The sequence below is a fragment of the Meleagris gallopavo genome, chromosome 9 (genome assembly GCF_000146605.3).
Source record: "Meleagris gallopavo isolate NT-WF06-2002-E0010 breed Aviagen turkey brand Nicholas breeding stock chromosome 9, Turkey_5.1, whole genome shotgun sequence".
Classification (NCBI taxonomy): Eukaryota; Metazoa; Chordata; class Aves; order Galliformes; family Phasianidae; genus Meleagris; species Meleagris gallopavo.
In genome coordinates, this window is record NC_015019.2 from 14,012,242 (window position 1) to 14,029,111 (window position 16,870).

The following is a 16,870-nucleotide window of genomic DNA, read 5'->3' on the forward strand; positions in this document are numbered from 1 at the left end:
TTCCGCCCTGAGACCCAGGTGAATGCTGTAAGTCCACTCAGCATCCCTTCAGTCACTGTCTGTCCATCTCTAAAAAAAGCTTGTTTTCACTTTGCTGTGATTTTTGGGAGTCAGGTCATGCCCCAGGAGACAACTGATCCATAGCAGATGGATTACAGTGGTTGTACATTGCTAACAGTAATTATATGTAATTAAAGTGACTTCCTGGGACAGCAAGATCTTAACCAAGCAAACCATCATTTGCAATCTTGGTCTCAGTCTTCTGACATCTGCAGGACTGCAGAGGCACTGAAGGCAGGTGCTGAGCACAGGGCTGTGGAAAGTTGCTTCGCAACCAGAGTGCTTCATCTGTAACGAGTTGCATGGGGAGGACACTGACCTAAGATGCACCAAGACTGTCAAATTTATCATCAGCCTTGAGATGATGTTTTCTCCTAACTCTCTAGCTCCGGGCATGGTGGCGGTGAATAATGTCATGAATAGACAGTTTGTATTTACTTTTTCCTTGAGGAAAGGATCCTTTTAGTTGCATGAAAAAAATCTCAATATGGTTCCAAATATACTCTAAAAGAACCAAAAGCAGAAAACAAATTAACTAGGTACATAATTTTAATATATTTTTTAAAATATTTCAGAAAACTTTGGGGGTATTTTTATGGCTCTGTTCATAGTTTTTTGACTGTTTGGAATGGCCAGTCATCAATGTGGTTTCTAGGAAGGATGCCCCATCCCTGAAGGCATCCAAGGCCGGGCTGGATGTGGCTCTGGGCAGCCTGATCTGGTGGTTGGCAACCCTGCACATAGCAGGGGGGTTGAAACTAGATGATCATTGTGGTCCTTTTCAACCCAGCCCATTCTATGATTCTATGATTCTATGATCAAAAAAGATAGCAGCTTTTTGCAATTTGGGCTGTAAAGCCAACCAGAATAATGCTTCTTCCCAATCTTTCTACTTCAACGTCGTACTAACAATAATAATAATAGTATATCTGACAGCTAGCTGATAACTTGTAATAAGAAACGTATTTAAGTAATATAATCTCATTCGCTGTTCAAATATTGTTTGTAGGCTACTTTTCTTTTTTGAAATGTTTCTGCTTTTGAAATATGAGCTGACCAAATGGGTAGGTGTAGTACAGGTGAGGGACTTGCTCTTGTTACCTACTAAGGACTTGCTTAATTTGGATTGCACACAACTCCACGGGCCTTAAAAGCATTATGCCTCATTGTAGCAGCTTAATTTGCACTTGCAAAGAATACACAGCAAATGATTCCTATTTCCTTAGAAAATGTTATTTCTGTTTGCTGGGCCTTCAGTGTATGTGCTGCATCTTGTGCTGGAGCACAATTCTATATTGCTAAGCAACATTGCTGCTTAGATTTCTTATTTCCTTCTCTTTTGAAAGCCCATAGCAGCACACTTGCATTGGCTTCTTGCTGATGTGGAGGGAATGTGCAGGGAGTGTGCAGCGCATCCATAGAGCAAGGATGGGACACCACAGGGAAGGGGTGTCAGGCAGTGGCACTTCACCATCCACAACACTTTTCTTGTCTGAAAGAGGAAAACGCTTGCTAACTGCCTCTCTTGAAGCTGTCACCTTCTGCTCCTTGTTGTCTCCTGCTAGTAGGAGCTAGGCTATTGCATGTGTTGGAAGCCAGAGAACAGATTTCTCAAGATATTTTTGCCATTGGCACTGTATTTCTGGCCTAAAATTACAGCTCATCAGTTCGGCACAGCAAACCTGGAGTGACAGTGGAGTTCAGATGAGTTGCACAGTGTTTCCTTTTCAGTGGTGAGTTCACTCTGCTGTACATTGCCTGCAGCCTAAACATGCATGGCCACAGATAAATACATCGCCTCCAGAGCAGTATGTCTGCACAGGATCAATGCTATAGCATTTTGTGCATATCTAAACTTTGTCATTTCCTCTGCTAAGGAAGCCTTCATGTGTGATTAGAGGTCTCAGGCTTCAAGATCTCCTTTCCAGAAGGATTTTTCCTTGTGCCTGCCAGGCTTTATTTTTTTGCCATTGGGATGAAAGAAGCCTTAAAACCCACCTGGCCATGTTGTCTTAGCCCCTCACATGGTTGGTGAATGAATGTGAGGCAGTGCAGTAAGGAAGTGCATAGTGCTCCTCACCTGCTGCCAGATGGGGCCACTCAGCCCAACAGGTATTCCTCCCTTTCCTACAGGAAAACCACTCCTTGGCAGCAGCTCCTGCCTGCAGGTGTGGGTCAGGGCAGTGCCCCAGCTGTGCCTGGGGCTGCTGCTGCACCTGCTTTGAAATCCTGCTGTTGCTGGCAGGTGGGAGGAATGTGGAACTATGAAATACTGTTGGTTTTGTGATTAGTGGGTGATCAGCAACATCTTTTCCATGTGACCGGGGCCGCGTGGTCTATAAGCCTCTCAGAAGGTTCCCTGCAGCATGAGCCAATATCTTTTAAAACTGTTACTGAACAGAAGAAAAAAATATCATACAATGTTAACACCTGATCCAGACAGCATCAAAAATCCTCTGTAGCTTTTGTTGCTAACCAACACATTTATACATTACTTTGGAAAGAACACAGAGCCTCAGTTTTTGATTAAAACAACTTGGTGAACATCAGTGAAAACTGAGGTCTATAGTGCCAAATCAAATTTAAAAAGGCAGGTTTTTAGCTGGTTTAAACTAAATGTGCTCCATGTAGCTTCAATGGACCTGCCCCAGATTTCTCCTGCTGGATTTTAGCTGTTATGTGACTTTCCCTCTCTAACCAAGATATACAGCAGGCTTGCAGGGGATCGATCTGAGGAGACACAGTGCTGTTCTGTACCTGTTCAGTCCCAGACTCACAGGTCCTACAGATGCAAGCAGATCCTGCTCGGATGCTTGATACTGCTTTTTTTTGGACTCTGAAATTAAGTTTATGGCTCGCTGGTGGAATGTCTGCAGTAATGGATGGGGAATTTTTATCTCTTTCTTTATTCTGGCACGCTGCAAGCTAAAATTTTAACACCCAGTAATTCAAGCTGAGAGCCAGTTTGCTCTCAAAATAATATTTTTGTGACAAGACAGTGGGAAGTGAACAGCATCACAAGCACATGCTCCCAATAATTTTAGTACTTCAGTTAAGTAGCTAAGGAGGAACATTGCAGAGATCCACCAAGGTAGCAAAAACCTGAATGATCTACCCTAGTGAAACGCTAGTGATTTCTGTCGTGCTTCCATATTTGGTTCCTCTAACACCAAGATTAATCACAGAGAAATGCCGAGAGCATTAATCACACCGCTCTATAGTTTTCAGCTATCTTTTGGCAGCCTTCTGAAAGTCACAGCTAAAAATACTGAAAACGCTCCAGGCCTAATGAAAGTTGAGTTAAGAAAAAAGATTGCATGGAAACAAAAGGACTGAGAGGGAAGAGCTGTGCCTCGGCTGAGCTCACTGAGGTTCAGACATAGGTGAGATATTAACAGGAACATTTGGCTGAACTGAAAGTGCACCCAATCTACAAGGGAGCCAGCCAAAGCTGTGTAGATCTCAAGGACATTTTTCCCGTACTGGAACACGAATGAGCAAACTTTTGTCACTTCAACTGTGGCACAAGGGGCAGAAGCAGCCCAGAGACAGATCTCTGGCAGAGCCGTAGTACTTGAGGTTTACTGGAGAAGCACTGGTGCCTTGAGACAAGCTCAGCACTGTTTTAAATCAACTGAGGGCTTAAAGAGCTCTATATCCTCTCTTCTCCCTGCTGAGGCCACAGCAGGACCCAGCCCACCCTGCAGAGCTGGGCGCTCCTTTCCCGATGGCACTCCATGCACTGGGGCAGTGCTGTCCTAACATGAACCCCAGGGCTGCAGGGGCCACGCATGGGAGTGCCAATCACAAAGGATGGTCCTACTGTTTGATATGGCTTCTGCCACTTGTTCTCACAAAAACTTTGGAAGACTGCAATGAGAAAAGCATAGGAGCAGCTGGCTGCAGTAATAATGTCTTTTGCCTGCGTTTTGCAGGCTGTTGTGGAGTTGTTCCCATGTGACTGTATTTACTCACTTCAAGGTGCCGTATTTTGCTGCAACCAAGCAGGGCTGGCCAGTAATCAAACCTTTATAAACTATTGCTTTTTTTTCCCACTCACTGTGCACTTGCTGACTCGCCAGCATCCAGAAATCCATACACACAGTGATGTTTGGAAGCCCTATAAGGCTGTCACTGTTCATTTCTTGCAGGTTGCAGGGTTGTTATTTTATACTCATTGTAGGGCACAGACTGTAATGCCGCGAGGTTAAGGTTTAAGGTTAAAAATGTGAAAATACAGGCTATAAATGCAAGCTGTGTTGTACCCCACCTCAGTACCTCAGTTCTACCTGCAGTTGTCAAATCCCACAGCCTGAGCTCCTGGGTGACCACAGCTCTGCATGCCCAAGATGGAGGACACATACAGCTGCCATTATACCTATCTCAGTTAATTGAGACTGCTAAATGACAGCTGGTTTTGCAGGTAATCAGTGTTTGCAGCAGGAAAACAAACACTCCAGTGCAAATATTCCCATATCCTGAAGCTTTATTGTCACTCTTAAAAAAAAGAAAGAGAGCTTAATCCCTTTGCACAGAGGCTGGGCTCCTGTAAGGCTCTTTATGTAGGAACCAGCGCTTCACACGGACTGAGTGCACGTGTGAACGCAGCACCCGCTCCGCGTGGCCCCGCCTCCAACCGGCGCATGGCCACGCCCCCTTCGTGGAGCCACGCCCCTTCGTGGAGCCACGCCCCCCTTCGTGGAGCCACGCCCCCTTCGTGGAGCCACGCCCCCTTCGTGGAGCCACGCCCCCTGGAGCGGCAGCGAGCCCCCCATCCCCCTGTGTGGGTGTGGAGGTGCGTATGGTGGCTCCCAGCTGTCTCCCGTTTGAGGTACCTCTCCCTGCTGCCTTTCCTGCTCCCTCTCCGCCGGCTGCACCCGGGACCTTCTGGGTCGTCAAGCCGCCCCCCGCTTGAGCCGTGTGCCGCAGGTGGGAGCCCGCCGAGCTGCTGCTACTTCCCCACCGCTTCTCCTGCGTCCGTGTCCCGCAGCTCTTCTCCGCTCCGGCTCCACGGATTTCCTTATTTGCGTCTCGCTGTTGCCAGCAGCCGACATAGCCGCGGGGCTGCGTTTCTGGGGGGCCGCTCCCTTTGCCCACAGCTCCCGGCTGTGCCGGGCGCTGTGCAGTTTCTACTTCGTTCCCGTCTCCTTTTGTTGCGGCGTACGGCTGCCAGCAGCGACTCGCAATGAGCCTACCCTACCCTACCCAGCCACGGCGCGGACGGCCCTGACCCGGTCCGGGTCTGCGGGTGACGCTGCTGGGGGCCGTGGGGCCGAGCGCTCCGTCCCTTCCTGCTGTCTCTCTGCCTCTCCCCCCGTCCTTAACAGAACATCCGAGCCGCTCCACGTGGGAGCCTTACGCTGTGCTGGATTTTTTCTTGCCGGCAGCATCGGATAGTGAGGCCTGGCAGAGGATTGTCACCGCTCATAAAAAGTGCTAACCCTTATAGAGCTTGAGCATCTTGACATAAGACAGCATTTCTCAGCTGACCATGTTACTCTTACCTGGAAAGCTGCCTTCCTCACCTCATTGCAACTTGTGTGGGTATTCGTGTAGCAGCACAGGTGGCAGAAACACCTTGTGTGTTTAAGAAAATGGTATCAGATGATCATATGAAGCGGATTTTATATTTAATGATTTAATTAAATGTGTGCAATCTGTGTTTGGATTTCTTGTTTGAATTTACCTGAACTTCTCTTGAGCTAGATTAAATGACAGATTTCCGTATGCAGATTTGTGCTACTTTAAGTACATCTGTCTGTAATCACACCTGCAGTCAGTGAGCTTCATGTAACGTTTCCCTATCCTCATGTCTGTGGGTCGCCCTTTGCTGGGAATGCATAAACACGAGATCTTTCACATAACTGTGAGCACAGACAGTAGAATCAGGTGTTTGGTTTTTTTTTCTTGTTCTGAATGACAAGAGTTTCCAAAAGTATTTCATATCCCACTCAAGTTATCCAGCTTGAGCACATAAATGGCTCCAATGACTGAATTCATGCCTGAGCCTGTGTTAGTACTGGAAAGTTGCATTGTTCCTGGAAGAAAATCGGCCAGTCTATTTTTTCTTTTGCAAAAAGGCCTGTGACAGAAGGTGTAGGTGCAGCTTCAGTAATGGAATTACTCTCCCTAGAGTTCCCTTTCAGTGTCTTGTGTTCACAGAGCAAACCAGGTGCGCTGGAGGTGGGAGCACTGTGTGTCTCTGTACTCGGCCAGGAACAGCACAGCCCGGTCCAGGCCTCAGCTCAGTTTGGAAATCCAGAGATGACAGAGCGTGGGTGTGTGGGTGGTGGATCAGACACGGATGTGAGCTTTATTTTTTTCTCATGATGTGGGGCTGACCTCAGAATCTGGTTGTAGCCTTTCTGTGCTTTGGTGTCAGGAACTGGAATTACAGATCAGGAGTTCAATTCCTGAAAGGCTGTTTTCAAAGCTTTCCTTTTCCAAGATGCTGGAGGGAATTACACCTTCTGAGTGTACCTCGTTTTAAACCATGATGAGAAGCACCCCCCCACAGTTACCTTCATTCTATTTTTTAGTTATTTCAGGCATGGCTGAGGCTTGGAATGCCACCACTGATAAAGAATGAAGAACACTACGGCATACAAACTTTCTTCAACAAGCAGCCCTGCTTTCCCATGGCTTTCAGCATCGCACTTTGTCTCAGACCATTGAGCTCAGTAGGCAAAGGAGTACAAAGGAATTGGGCTCCACGTGTGTTTGACTTCTGAGCTCATGCCACGTTAAAGAAATAGTTTTTTTTCTTTTTGTTTGTTTGCAAATAGCCTCAGATTCTGAGGCTGTGCCCTCAGTGCCAAGTCCCACTTGCCAGGGGAGCTGGGAGGGATAAATCACCAATCCCCCTCAGCAGAAAAGTGGGCAGTGCTGGGGTGCAGCTCTCCTGGTTTTACTGAGCCGTGCATCCCAACCCACTGCCGAATGCCAGGCAGGCAGTGCAAGCGTGGTGTTACTGGGGCGGAACAGGCTGGGTCAGGACAGCAATTTATGACATGTCACACTTGAAAGCAAGCATGGGGAAATCGTGGTGGAATGAAAGCAGAGTTGAGGTCAGCAAATATTTTTGAGGGTAAAAAAAAAAAAGACACATGGTTGCTTTTGCCCTGCATCTTTAGCTGTGCCTTTTGTTTGTTGGAACTTGGCCAAAGCATGCTTTCCAACTTTTCTGACCATTAAAAATATACAGGTTGTGAGGATAAGTAACAAATGAGGGCAGGGGGTTGGTTGGTCTCTATGTGACTGCCACCTGTGGGGTCTGGCTTTAAGCTGGTTTTAGTTTCTCACTAGCAGCTACCACATATTGGTTTGTTCTTGCATTTTCAAGCATGTCACAAATTAATGGCTAAGAAGAAGCTTTGAGGAGTAACTTTTATAGCATGAAGACTCCTAGCAGAAGAGCTGGGTTCTTCAAGGCTGGTGTAACATGCTGTGCTCCCTTGGTTGGAGGGAAGGCTGAACAACAGGTGTTTCTCTGATGGAAGGGTCTGAGCAGCAGAAACGTGAGGGAGGTTGTGTGGGGAGCTCAGCACTAGTCCCCTGTGAAGGTACGGGAATGGTGGGTTATTGCAAACCAACAATCAGAGAACTGCAAATTCTTTTAAAACTCCTTTTGTCTCATGGATGGAAGGGCAGGTATAGCACAAACTTCAGCACAAGCCCTTGCCTCCTCCCCACAGTCAGGTGTACTTCAGGGCAGTGTGTGAGTGCTTCCCTCTTACCTCTGAGCTGAGGCTCCCAACCTCTGCTGGGCTGGATGGAGCAGGTCGGCTGGGTGGCTCTTAAAGCAAAGCCTCTGAAATGTTGTCATGCTCTCACAGCTGGGACATGGCAATCCTGGTTCTGTGAGGTATGAAAGGTTTGCTTGGTGTCCCAGGGGCTGTGCTTGTTTATTTGTGTTCTGGCAGTGTGCAGAATTACAGTGAACTACATCCTGCAAGATCTGCAAATAGTTCCCACCTATGAAATAAACAGAAGTCTCAAATATTTAAACTAAAACTTTGGATTGCTAGTTTATGACCACTAAGAGGCTTTATTGACCTTACAGAGCCTGACTCACACCTCTCCTCTGATGGTGCTGATTCTGTGAAATAATAGCAAAGGACCAAGAACATCAGTCCTTTGTTTACCCTGGGTGGGATGAGTCATTTAATTAAAAATGGATAAAAGGAAGTAAATTGCATGTAATGCAAATTTCACCCATGCAATTCCTGGCTGGAGGGAGGTAGATAGTGTGGGTGATTAATCATGAAACAGTTAGGTTGGGTTGGGTAGAAGTGCACAGGGGACAGAAGTGCTCATGCAGGATTCTTCAAAAGGAAACTTGACAGGACTTTCTGTAATATTGTGGTCTCATACTTTCTCCAGAAGCCCAGGAGTAAAAGAGTTTATTTCTTGTGTGGTCAGTGGAGCACTTCCTCAATTATGTGTTCTCCATGTGCACAGAATAGAGGACTTTACTAATTCTTCTGCCTGCCATTGTATTGTTGCTCTCAATTGTTTATTACCAGCTGCTCTCATGGGGTTGGGCTAGAGACCTACTGCTCTGATACATTCCTGCATTCCTTTGTCCCAAGGCACATCATTGGGCATTCCTGATCAGTGGATATCCTTTCCTGAAGCTGCCCAGAGGGAGGAGGAGGGAAAAGGTATCAGCAGAGCAGCTGGATTCTGTCATTTCTGGAAAGTGAGGTAGAGACTGAAAGCTAGGGAAACCACGCAGGGCTGTGCTCTTGATGAACTGAGCAGCATTTTTATTCCTGAGATAGAAACGGGAGAAAGAAGCCATCACTTGGGGCACGGCTGCCACCCTCCCACCTGCTCTGGGAGGGAGTGACAAAGTGTGTCAGGTACAAGTTTCGCTGAGTGGAGAAAGATCAATGTCAAATGTGTGGGGAGTTGAACTTGAGTAATTTCGCTTTTTGGAGATAACTGAGAAGAAACCAGTCTGGTATTGCCAGAATTCAGCCTTGACTGTTAGATGGTAACAGATGCATTTATGTGCGGACTGCACAACTGCCTGCTTTGTTTGGAGGCAGTCCTTATCAGCTGTCACTCAGCTGAAGGCCGCTCAGCTGCTTGGGATTTTGTTGGGTAGGAACAGCAGAGCTCTTCTGTCCTTTCAGAGGGACAGCTCAGACAAAATATCATTGCAGGCAGTGCAACTGCAGCATTTTTAGTAGAAAAGCTTTTCAGAAAGCAATTGTATTAAATCTGTTCTCCTGGCTCACGACCACTCTGGGTCTGTGAAGGACCGGGCAGCGCATAGCCATAAGTGGTGCACTGCAGAGCAAGAGGAAAAGGTGCACCTTGGAAGGGCTCTTGTGATGTCTTGCAGCAGAGCGTTGCAGCAGCTAACCAAAAGTCATCACCTCGTTTTGTGACGGGAAAAAGGGAGATGTGGGTTTTCAGCCCATTCCTCCCAGAGGCCATCCTGTAGTTTGCTTTTTTTTTTTTTAACCTCTCTGCTGGTGAAGGTCAGTCAGACGTCATGGTGTTATGCTTGTGAGCACCATGATGGCCATCCTTGTTTTGGCTGTACAGTATCAATGGCAATGCTGCTGTGTATTCCATGGTGCTGACACCAGAAGTAAGATGGTGGAGAGTAGGGCTTAGCATGAGACAGGGTTGATGACTGAGTACAGGTATAGCAGTTTCGGTGCTCGGTATTTCTTCTCCTGTTCACTATAGCAGACACTGGAATGGGTGGTATGATTGTGGTGCCAGGATCACATCCATCATCATTAGTGCAATGCCATTCTTGTCTTTACCTGCCCTGTAAGAGTTGTTTTAACTAATAAGGGCACTGGGAAGTGTTCACACATTGTAAGGCATAAGGAGGTTATTTCCTTATATTGTAACAGGATGCGTGATAACAAGGTATGGACAGAGGCAAGCAGCCTTTCCTGCTCACTGCTATTTTCATCAGGCTATGAATAGCCTGGTGAGATCAGTGTTATCTGTTCCGGGTTTTGTTGTGTCGTGGGCAGGGATGTTTTCATATCTTTATTACATGGACCTCTGTGCAGCCCCAGCAATGAGGTGGATCTGCACGATCCCATGCTGACCCAGCTGCTGAAATCAAGGTGTTAAATGCTCCATTATCAGAAGAGGGTCCTGGCTGGCTGATAGGCAGGTTAAAGTTCCTAAACCTTTCCTCTTCCTTTAAATGCAAAGCAGTGTCTGGTCACGGTGATCTGCTTGGCTTGCAGCGAGCAATGTTAAACTGGACACGTCCCAGCACTCAGTGCTTGGCATGGGTACCTAGAGGGGTGCACTGAGTAACCAGAGTAGGTGTGTGGGCAGCTGAGCACCGGGCTGGAGGTGGACAGCAGAGACAGTTCTGTTTGGTGCTGGAGCTCAGGGAAATCTCCCAGAAATAAAATGGATATGCAGCATAACGGAGGCATCCCTCTCATCATGTCTGTCCAAAAGGAGCTGTTTTGTGCTTGCCAGGCTAAGCAAGCATTTAATTTTCACCCAGTAAAACTGTTTGGAAGAGTGTTACCTAGAAAAACAAACAAAACTCCCCAGAATGTTACCCTTTTCTGTAATGAGAAGAAAACTGACTTGAAGACAGAGGAAGCAGTCACTCAGGTCTGTAACGTACCTTCCTTCATACCTGGCTGTGGCTGCTGCAGAAGCCTCACCTGGGAGCGGTGGCACTGTTTGTTTTACAAAGCTCACTGGGCTGCACCTGGTGGAGCAGCTCCTGTGGCCTTGTGCAGCACTGCCGTGTGGGGAACCTGGCAGCTCGGGTCACGTGTGGGCAGAGCTGCCAAGGGATGAGGAAACAAGCGTTGTCCAGGCTGCTTTCACTTGGTGTGCCGCAGCGCTGCTACGCGCCCCGTGAGACAGTACTGCGCTCTGCTGAAACAAGGTTGGTGTTTATTTGTTCCTTTGGGGTTGGTGCTGCTGCTTGATGCCTTGCCGAAGGGAGAAAAGTACAGTCTGGGGCAGCTCACTGCTGTTTGTATCTTGGCTCTGTAAATGGGGAGTCTTAGCATCTGGACTTTCCTTGAATGTCAGCTCCACAGCATGCAGGACTGCTCATTGCCAACGCACAGCTAACAACAGGAAGGTTTATTCCTTTAGTGATTACCTCTCTTAGCTTTTCTGCTGGTGCTCGGTGCTTCCCTCTGTCCTGGGGTCAGCAGGCTGCTCGCTCTGGCGCTGCCCAGCTCCTCCTGCCACAGTAGGCGCAGCTCACGCTGCTTCTCTGCCAAGCCAGTGAAGGCAGCAGGGGCTGCAGCTGTTGAGAAGAGTCTTTTTGCACCTAAGTGCTGGTAGTTAGTTCTGTAGTAAGCTGAATCAAGCATGGAGAGGGGTGAGAGGAATGATCAAAGCTCCCTGAATAACACCTAGACAGGAGAAACATCGAACTCCCTTCCTCTAGATGAGAAACCACAGCAGTGACACAGGTTTGTAAAAGGAGCATCATTGGATTTTTGCATTCAAATGCTTGGGGATATCAAATGAAGCAAGCAAGTGGTGGGTCAAAACACAACAAAGGCACATACTTTTTCATTTCAGGCATAGTGAGTCTGTGGGGCTTTGAGAGTACCACAAATGCTTGAAATTAATGTGAGCTCTGCAGGTAATCCTGGAAATCTGCAAAAGGCACAGATATTGCTCCAGTTTTAGGGAGCTGTGCCCTGTGACCTGCAGAATGCCTGGTGCAGGCTGCGTGCTGTCTTCTCCCAGCTGCATGCTGTAGTCCTCGGAGAGGATGAGCAGTGACTCAGGGGCCTGCAGTCCTGTGTGGCCGCTCCTCTGTTGCTAAACTGCACACTGATATTCTCTGCTCACTGAAGTGTTTGCTGCTTCTTGGTGCAGTGGCCAAAAGAAACCAGAAATCAGCACAGTAGGAGATGCAGGCAGTTCTGCCCCCAAGCAGGTCATGCTTCTGCTTGTCTCTGCACCCACAGCTCTCACACTGCTGAGCGTGTGTTGATCTCCTTGTGATTATCGCTTTCTCTAAAAAGCAGTTAGATGGAAGGAAGTGTTTTGCATCTGATGTCCTCCTCTGCTCAGATTCACAGTTGTCACTGGAGATATGGTGAAACGCTTGCCTGCCTTTGTGTCATGACACACAGCAGGACCTCGGGGCTGTTCTGCAGCACAGGGCATCACAGTGCTGCAGCACCTGAGGGCAGTCTGCCTTTGCCCTGCACGGCTCCCATAGGTGCCATTAACACTGACTCAGGCGCTTCTCGCTTTCGGGACTCTCCAGGTCAGTGCCTGCTGCCAGGAGCTGTGTCCTCAGAGGGTGAGCTGGGAGTCCTCCTGTTTCAGGGGCTGCTGAGATGCAGCACCTTCTTTCCCACAGCAAGCCTGAGAGGCGCTTTGCTTTTTAACTCTTGAAACAAAAGGAGTTGGCTGTTTGGGTTCTATTAACCTTTTCCTCTCAGGTAACCGTTCCAATAAGATAAAACATTCTCAGGAAAAAAAAAAAAGCCATTTAGAAATAAGTGATATTTTTCTGATTAACTCCTGGGCTAATAAATAAATGTGAGTCTGCTGAAAAGGTTTGCTGAAGTAATTTCAAGTTCTAGAAGGGCAAATACTGTGAGTAATGTGTCACCTGAAACTTTTTGTTTCCTCAATAAAATCCGTCCCAGAAACTTTTGTAAACTTGTACTTCTAGAAGTAAGGTTGTGTCTGAGGTAGTTGAGCAGAACCAGTGCCAGTGCCTTGTTGGGCTGAACAAAATGCAGGTTTCAGCAGAGAAACAGATTTTTATTACTGCTCTTGTTTTCAATAATGTGGTATCAATAGTTTCCTACATGATACAGGCTGTAGTTGCAGTGTGATATACGCATGTAAAGCTTTCTTCTGTTCAGAAATTATTTTATAATAATTACAGAGTTTTCATGTTTGTTTATTTCATTACTTAGCCTTTTTTGTGTGTGTTCTGACAGTCGCTGTGCTTCTACATGTTAGACCATTTTGAGAAAAAGAACAAATACTTGGGGATGTATCAGGTGTCAAATAATGTAAATCTATAAAACAATGTCTCATGAGCAAAGTCCAGCTGAAACTCCTTGGCTCTGGAGTTGGCATGCCAGTCCAAGAGGTGCATTGTGTGGAGGCAGGCTGAAGGGGGGATGGAAGTAATCTGAACCACGGCTCTGAGGAGCACCTGCTGGACCTGGAGACGTTGAATGTGGAGGCTGAGGGCAGATAAGGCAGACACACTGAGAGTGATAGAGGCCTTGAGGTCAGGGAATGGGTGTGATGATCGTCAAATGGTATTTGCCATGAAAACTGGGATTTGTTCATTTTCAGCGTCCTGGCTACCAAGGCTGTGGCTTTGGGAGAAAAAGCCAAGGATGATGAAATCCACAGTCACCCGATGGGCTTTGACTCAGTGGGAAAGTCCCATCTGGTGAGCTGGGAAGTATTTACATGGACTCAAGCAGAACTTTTCCTTCCTTGGAGGTGCGCTTTACTGCCCTCCGGTTGGTCAGGAGGGAAGACAAGGAATAATGTGGCACTGCAAAATGTGGTTTACCTTCCCTCCACACCATGCAGCCTCTGGCCACTTTTGGGCTCTGCTGAAATGCTGAGCGATCCGCACATACTCTGTCTGAATAGCAAATATCAGTTCAGCACAAGGCGGAATGCACTGATATTAGAAAATGAGCAGCATCTGGTGTTTCATGGCCTAACATGCAGCAATAATACCTGCATATCGCATTTTACAATTGCTTTACGAAGGCTGACTGCTCCCTCTGTTTCATTTAGGGCAGGAAGGAATAAGGAATAGGAAAAGGGAGGTAAAAAACAAGTAGGCAGTTTGGCAGTTCATATGCATATCTTGCTTAAATCATGCTGAGTCAGCTGTTTACCTGTTAGCAGGAAAGCAGCTAAAATAAAACCCCATCTTGGAGAGGTTAGTGCTGTGCGAGATGCTGTAGGATGATGAGGAAAGTAGGGCAGCTTGATTTGGAACTTGTGCTGAAGAGCAAATACAAACCCCCAGTGTACACATTCGGTTACCATATGTCGCACTTATCAGAAAGGCGTCTTGATGTTATTTCTTTGCAGGGATGCCTGAACTCCACGGAGGCAGTCTTCTCTGCTGAAGGAGGCGCATACCAGAGGTGCTGGGGGTGCGCTGAGCTTTCGTGCCTGTTGAGGCAGGCGGTGAGCTTGCTCCTCACTGTGCTTGCCTGTTTGATTGACGCTGGCTTCCAAGTTGCTACGACTGTGCCTGAAAGAAAGCGAAGGAGCCTCATTTTGCTGAGAGTATTTTCCTGGCAGGGGAAGGAACGCAGAGCAGCAAAACGTGCCAGGGAAGAGCTGCCCACAGCCTGGAAGTGAAGGTCCATGTGCTAACGCAACTTCCATTCGAGCCATGATGTTGTGAATGAAGCCCTTTTGCTCCAGCCTTGTCTTGCTCAGCACACTGGGGGCTGCCCATGGCATTGCAGCAGGCTGAGCTGGATTAGTTGCTGGTGTGTCATTGCTCCATCTGTATGAATTGCTGAAGAACATTGCAGGGAACATGTTGGACTTGAGCTTCCTGACTGAGGAGGAGTATGAGAAGCTGATGAAGGTTCTGCAGAGAGATGCAGAGCTGAAGAAGAAAGATGGGGATCGCATCAGGTGAGACAGCATGCAATAACAGCAAGTCATGAGCTCCCACCCGGGGGATATTTTACTTCTTATAGAGGAGTGTGTGTATGCATGTGTGTGTGTGTGTGCACAGGGAGGGGTGCAGGCTGCAGCAGTGCTGTCCCTTCGTGCCTGGATCATGAAAGATTTTTTCATTGAACATCCTGCTTTTCAGCCTGCTGTCACTGCTGTCCCCTCTCTGCAGGACTGTTGAGCTGGTCTCTCCTTTGGAGTTAGTGAGTACCCCGTAGAATGTGAAGGGGACTCCTCCCTTTCCTGCTTTGGGAAAGGTGCTGATTTCTCAGTGGCAGAGGTCAGTGCAGGAGAGTATCTGCTGCCTTATTTTCCTCACCTAGTAGCACAGAAATCTCTCAGTGTTTTTAAATGAGGCTTTACATTCTTATCTCCAAGGTGGGTGTGCACAAAGTATCCATCATGCAGGCAGAGAGAGGGGCAATGAGAGGCCCCATGAACAGCTCAAAGTTTGCAGGGCATTCTAGGGCTGGGGCCAGCTAATATGGATTGCTTGGTGCCGTAGTCACTTTTTAAATGTCATCCATGTTAACAGTGTGCTCCAGGCTTGGGAAGCTGGCACCAAATTCTCCACTGCTGGAAAGGAATAGTTCAGTGGGTGTGGATGGCACTGTGCCTGGCTACCCCTGATAAGGATGCCTTTGACTTCTTGGTGAGCTGAAAAAGAGTAAACCCTTTGTTGGAGGGATGCTCAGGGCTTGAAGGGGGAATGGGCAGCCTTGCAACAGGCTCTTGCTTCTCCCCTGAATTGAAGCATTAAAAAAAAAAATCCTTTTTTTTTTTGGTTAATGTTTGTTAGGGTATTCTTTCTTACTTTTTTTTCCCCCTTTATTTCTGAAAGGTAGTAAAATTTCTGCTTTGTTGTGGAGGTTTAGGGGAAAGTGTTGGATAATTTCAGTTTTGCTTTGCTCTTCGGGAGACACTGCACAAAAGGCTTTCATTGGGGAGCCAGGTGAGTTAGATCCTCCAGAGAGCAGTGCCAAATGCCACTTGCTATGAGTGCAGCTGACTGCAGTGAGACCTCCTGTGCCAATGTGAACACGTTTGGCTCTACCATGGCCAGCTTGCTGGGGGAGACAGACTCAATAGCATTACACTGATTTGGTGTCAACAGGATTAAAATATGTGCCTGAATCTCCTCTGGCCCAGCACCCTGATAGGGCAGACGGCCTCTCAGGTCTCAGGGACTCTGAGCTGTAATAACTGGGAGACAGTGGCAGCCAAAGGTTTTTACACCAAGGAGTCATATAAAAACAAATTTGCTGGAAAAGAGTTAAAAATACAGGCTAGCAAATGAAGCACTGACAGATTTAAGTGCCAAAAACCAGCCCTGGGTGTGCCCAAGCTAGTTACAGTAAGTAAAGCTGTGCTTGGGAAGGAGAGCTAACTGTTTGTGTGCCAACATCAGCATGGCAGCAGGAGCAGGAAGAGAAGTGTCCAAGGAGAATGCTGAAGGGCCAGGTTGGTCTCCTGAATTGCATAATTTATTTCCACAGTTTGCAGATCTGATCCAAAAAGGCTTGCAGTTCCTAAAGTGATAAATAGACAAATAAAACAAAGAAGCGCAGGACCTATAAACAATCCCACCCTTCCCAAACCCTCAGAGCTGCAAATGAAATAGACAAATCTTATGAGGTGACTCGATTTTGAACGTGTAGTTTGTAAAAGATGAAGATTTTTTCTTGCAAGGTGCTGTTTGTTTTTTTTTTTAAAAAAAGTAACTTTAATTTTTATGTTAGTTTGGCCCTTGTGATTGCAGAGAATAATCTCAAGATCTTTTGTAATAGCAGATAGGGGAACTGTACATGCAGCTGTTATGAGAGTAGCTCAGGGAAAGTTGAAACTTCGGAGATCTTTTAAGCGTATAACATTTCCCTTGACTTTCAGACGGATACAAGGCTCCATCAAGGATGAAAAGAAGAAGAAGTTTGTGACAGGTGAATGGTTTTCAGAAGTGAAGGCAAAACGGTTTCAAGAAGACTTAGAGGGTTCGGATCTGCTTCGAGCATCAATCAGAAGGAAAAAGGGCAAACTAGAAAGTAAGTATGTTAATGTGTGTTTTAAACCAAACTGATGGACCAGAAAAAGGTGGTCAGTATGTGGGTCTCCCTGTACTGGAGCCTTTTGGGAGCCAAACTTCAGT

At 47.0% G+C, this 16,870-nt stretch overlaps 1 protein-coding gene across 4 annotated transcripts in view; it reads left to right on the forward strand.

Moving 5' to 3' along the window:
• The window catches only part of LOC100541464 (synaptotagmin-like protein 2), a 69,980-nt gene that overhangs the window by 32,556 nt on the left and 20,554 nt on the right, over positions 1-16,870 (forward strand). Inside the window, exons 1-3 of one of the 4 annotated variants that reach the window (XM_010715385.3) lie at positions 4,793-4,855; positions 14,125-14,685; positions 16,615-16,766. In XM_010715385.3, the coding sequence (XP_010713687.1) occupies positions 14,585-14,685; positions 16,615-16,766 (253 nt within the window). In that variant the 5' untranslated portion in view covers positions 4,793-4,855; positions 14,125-14,584. Of the gene's footprint in view, positions 1-4,792; positions 4,892-10,634; positions 10,955-14,124; positions 14,686-16,614; positions 16,767-16,870 lie in introns of those variants that run through there. The other 3 variants (XM_010715384.3, XM_003208449.4, XM_019618286.1) reach the window with 3 other exon arrangements.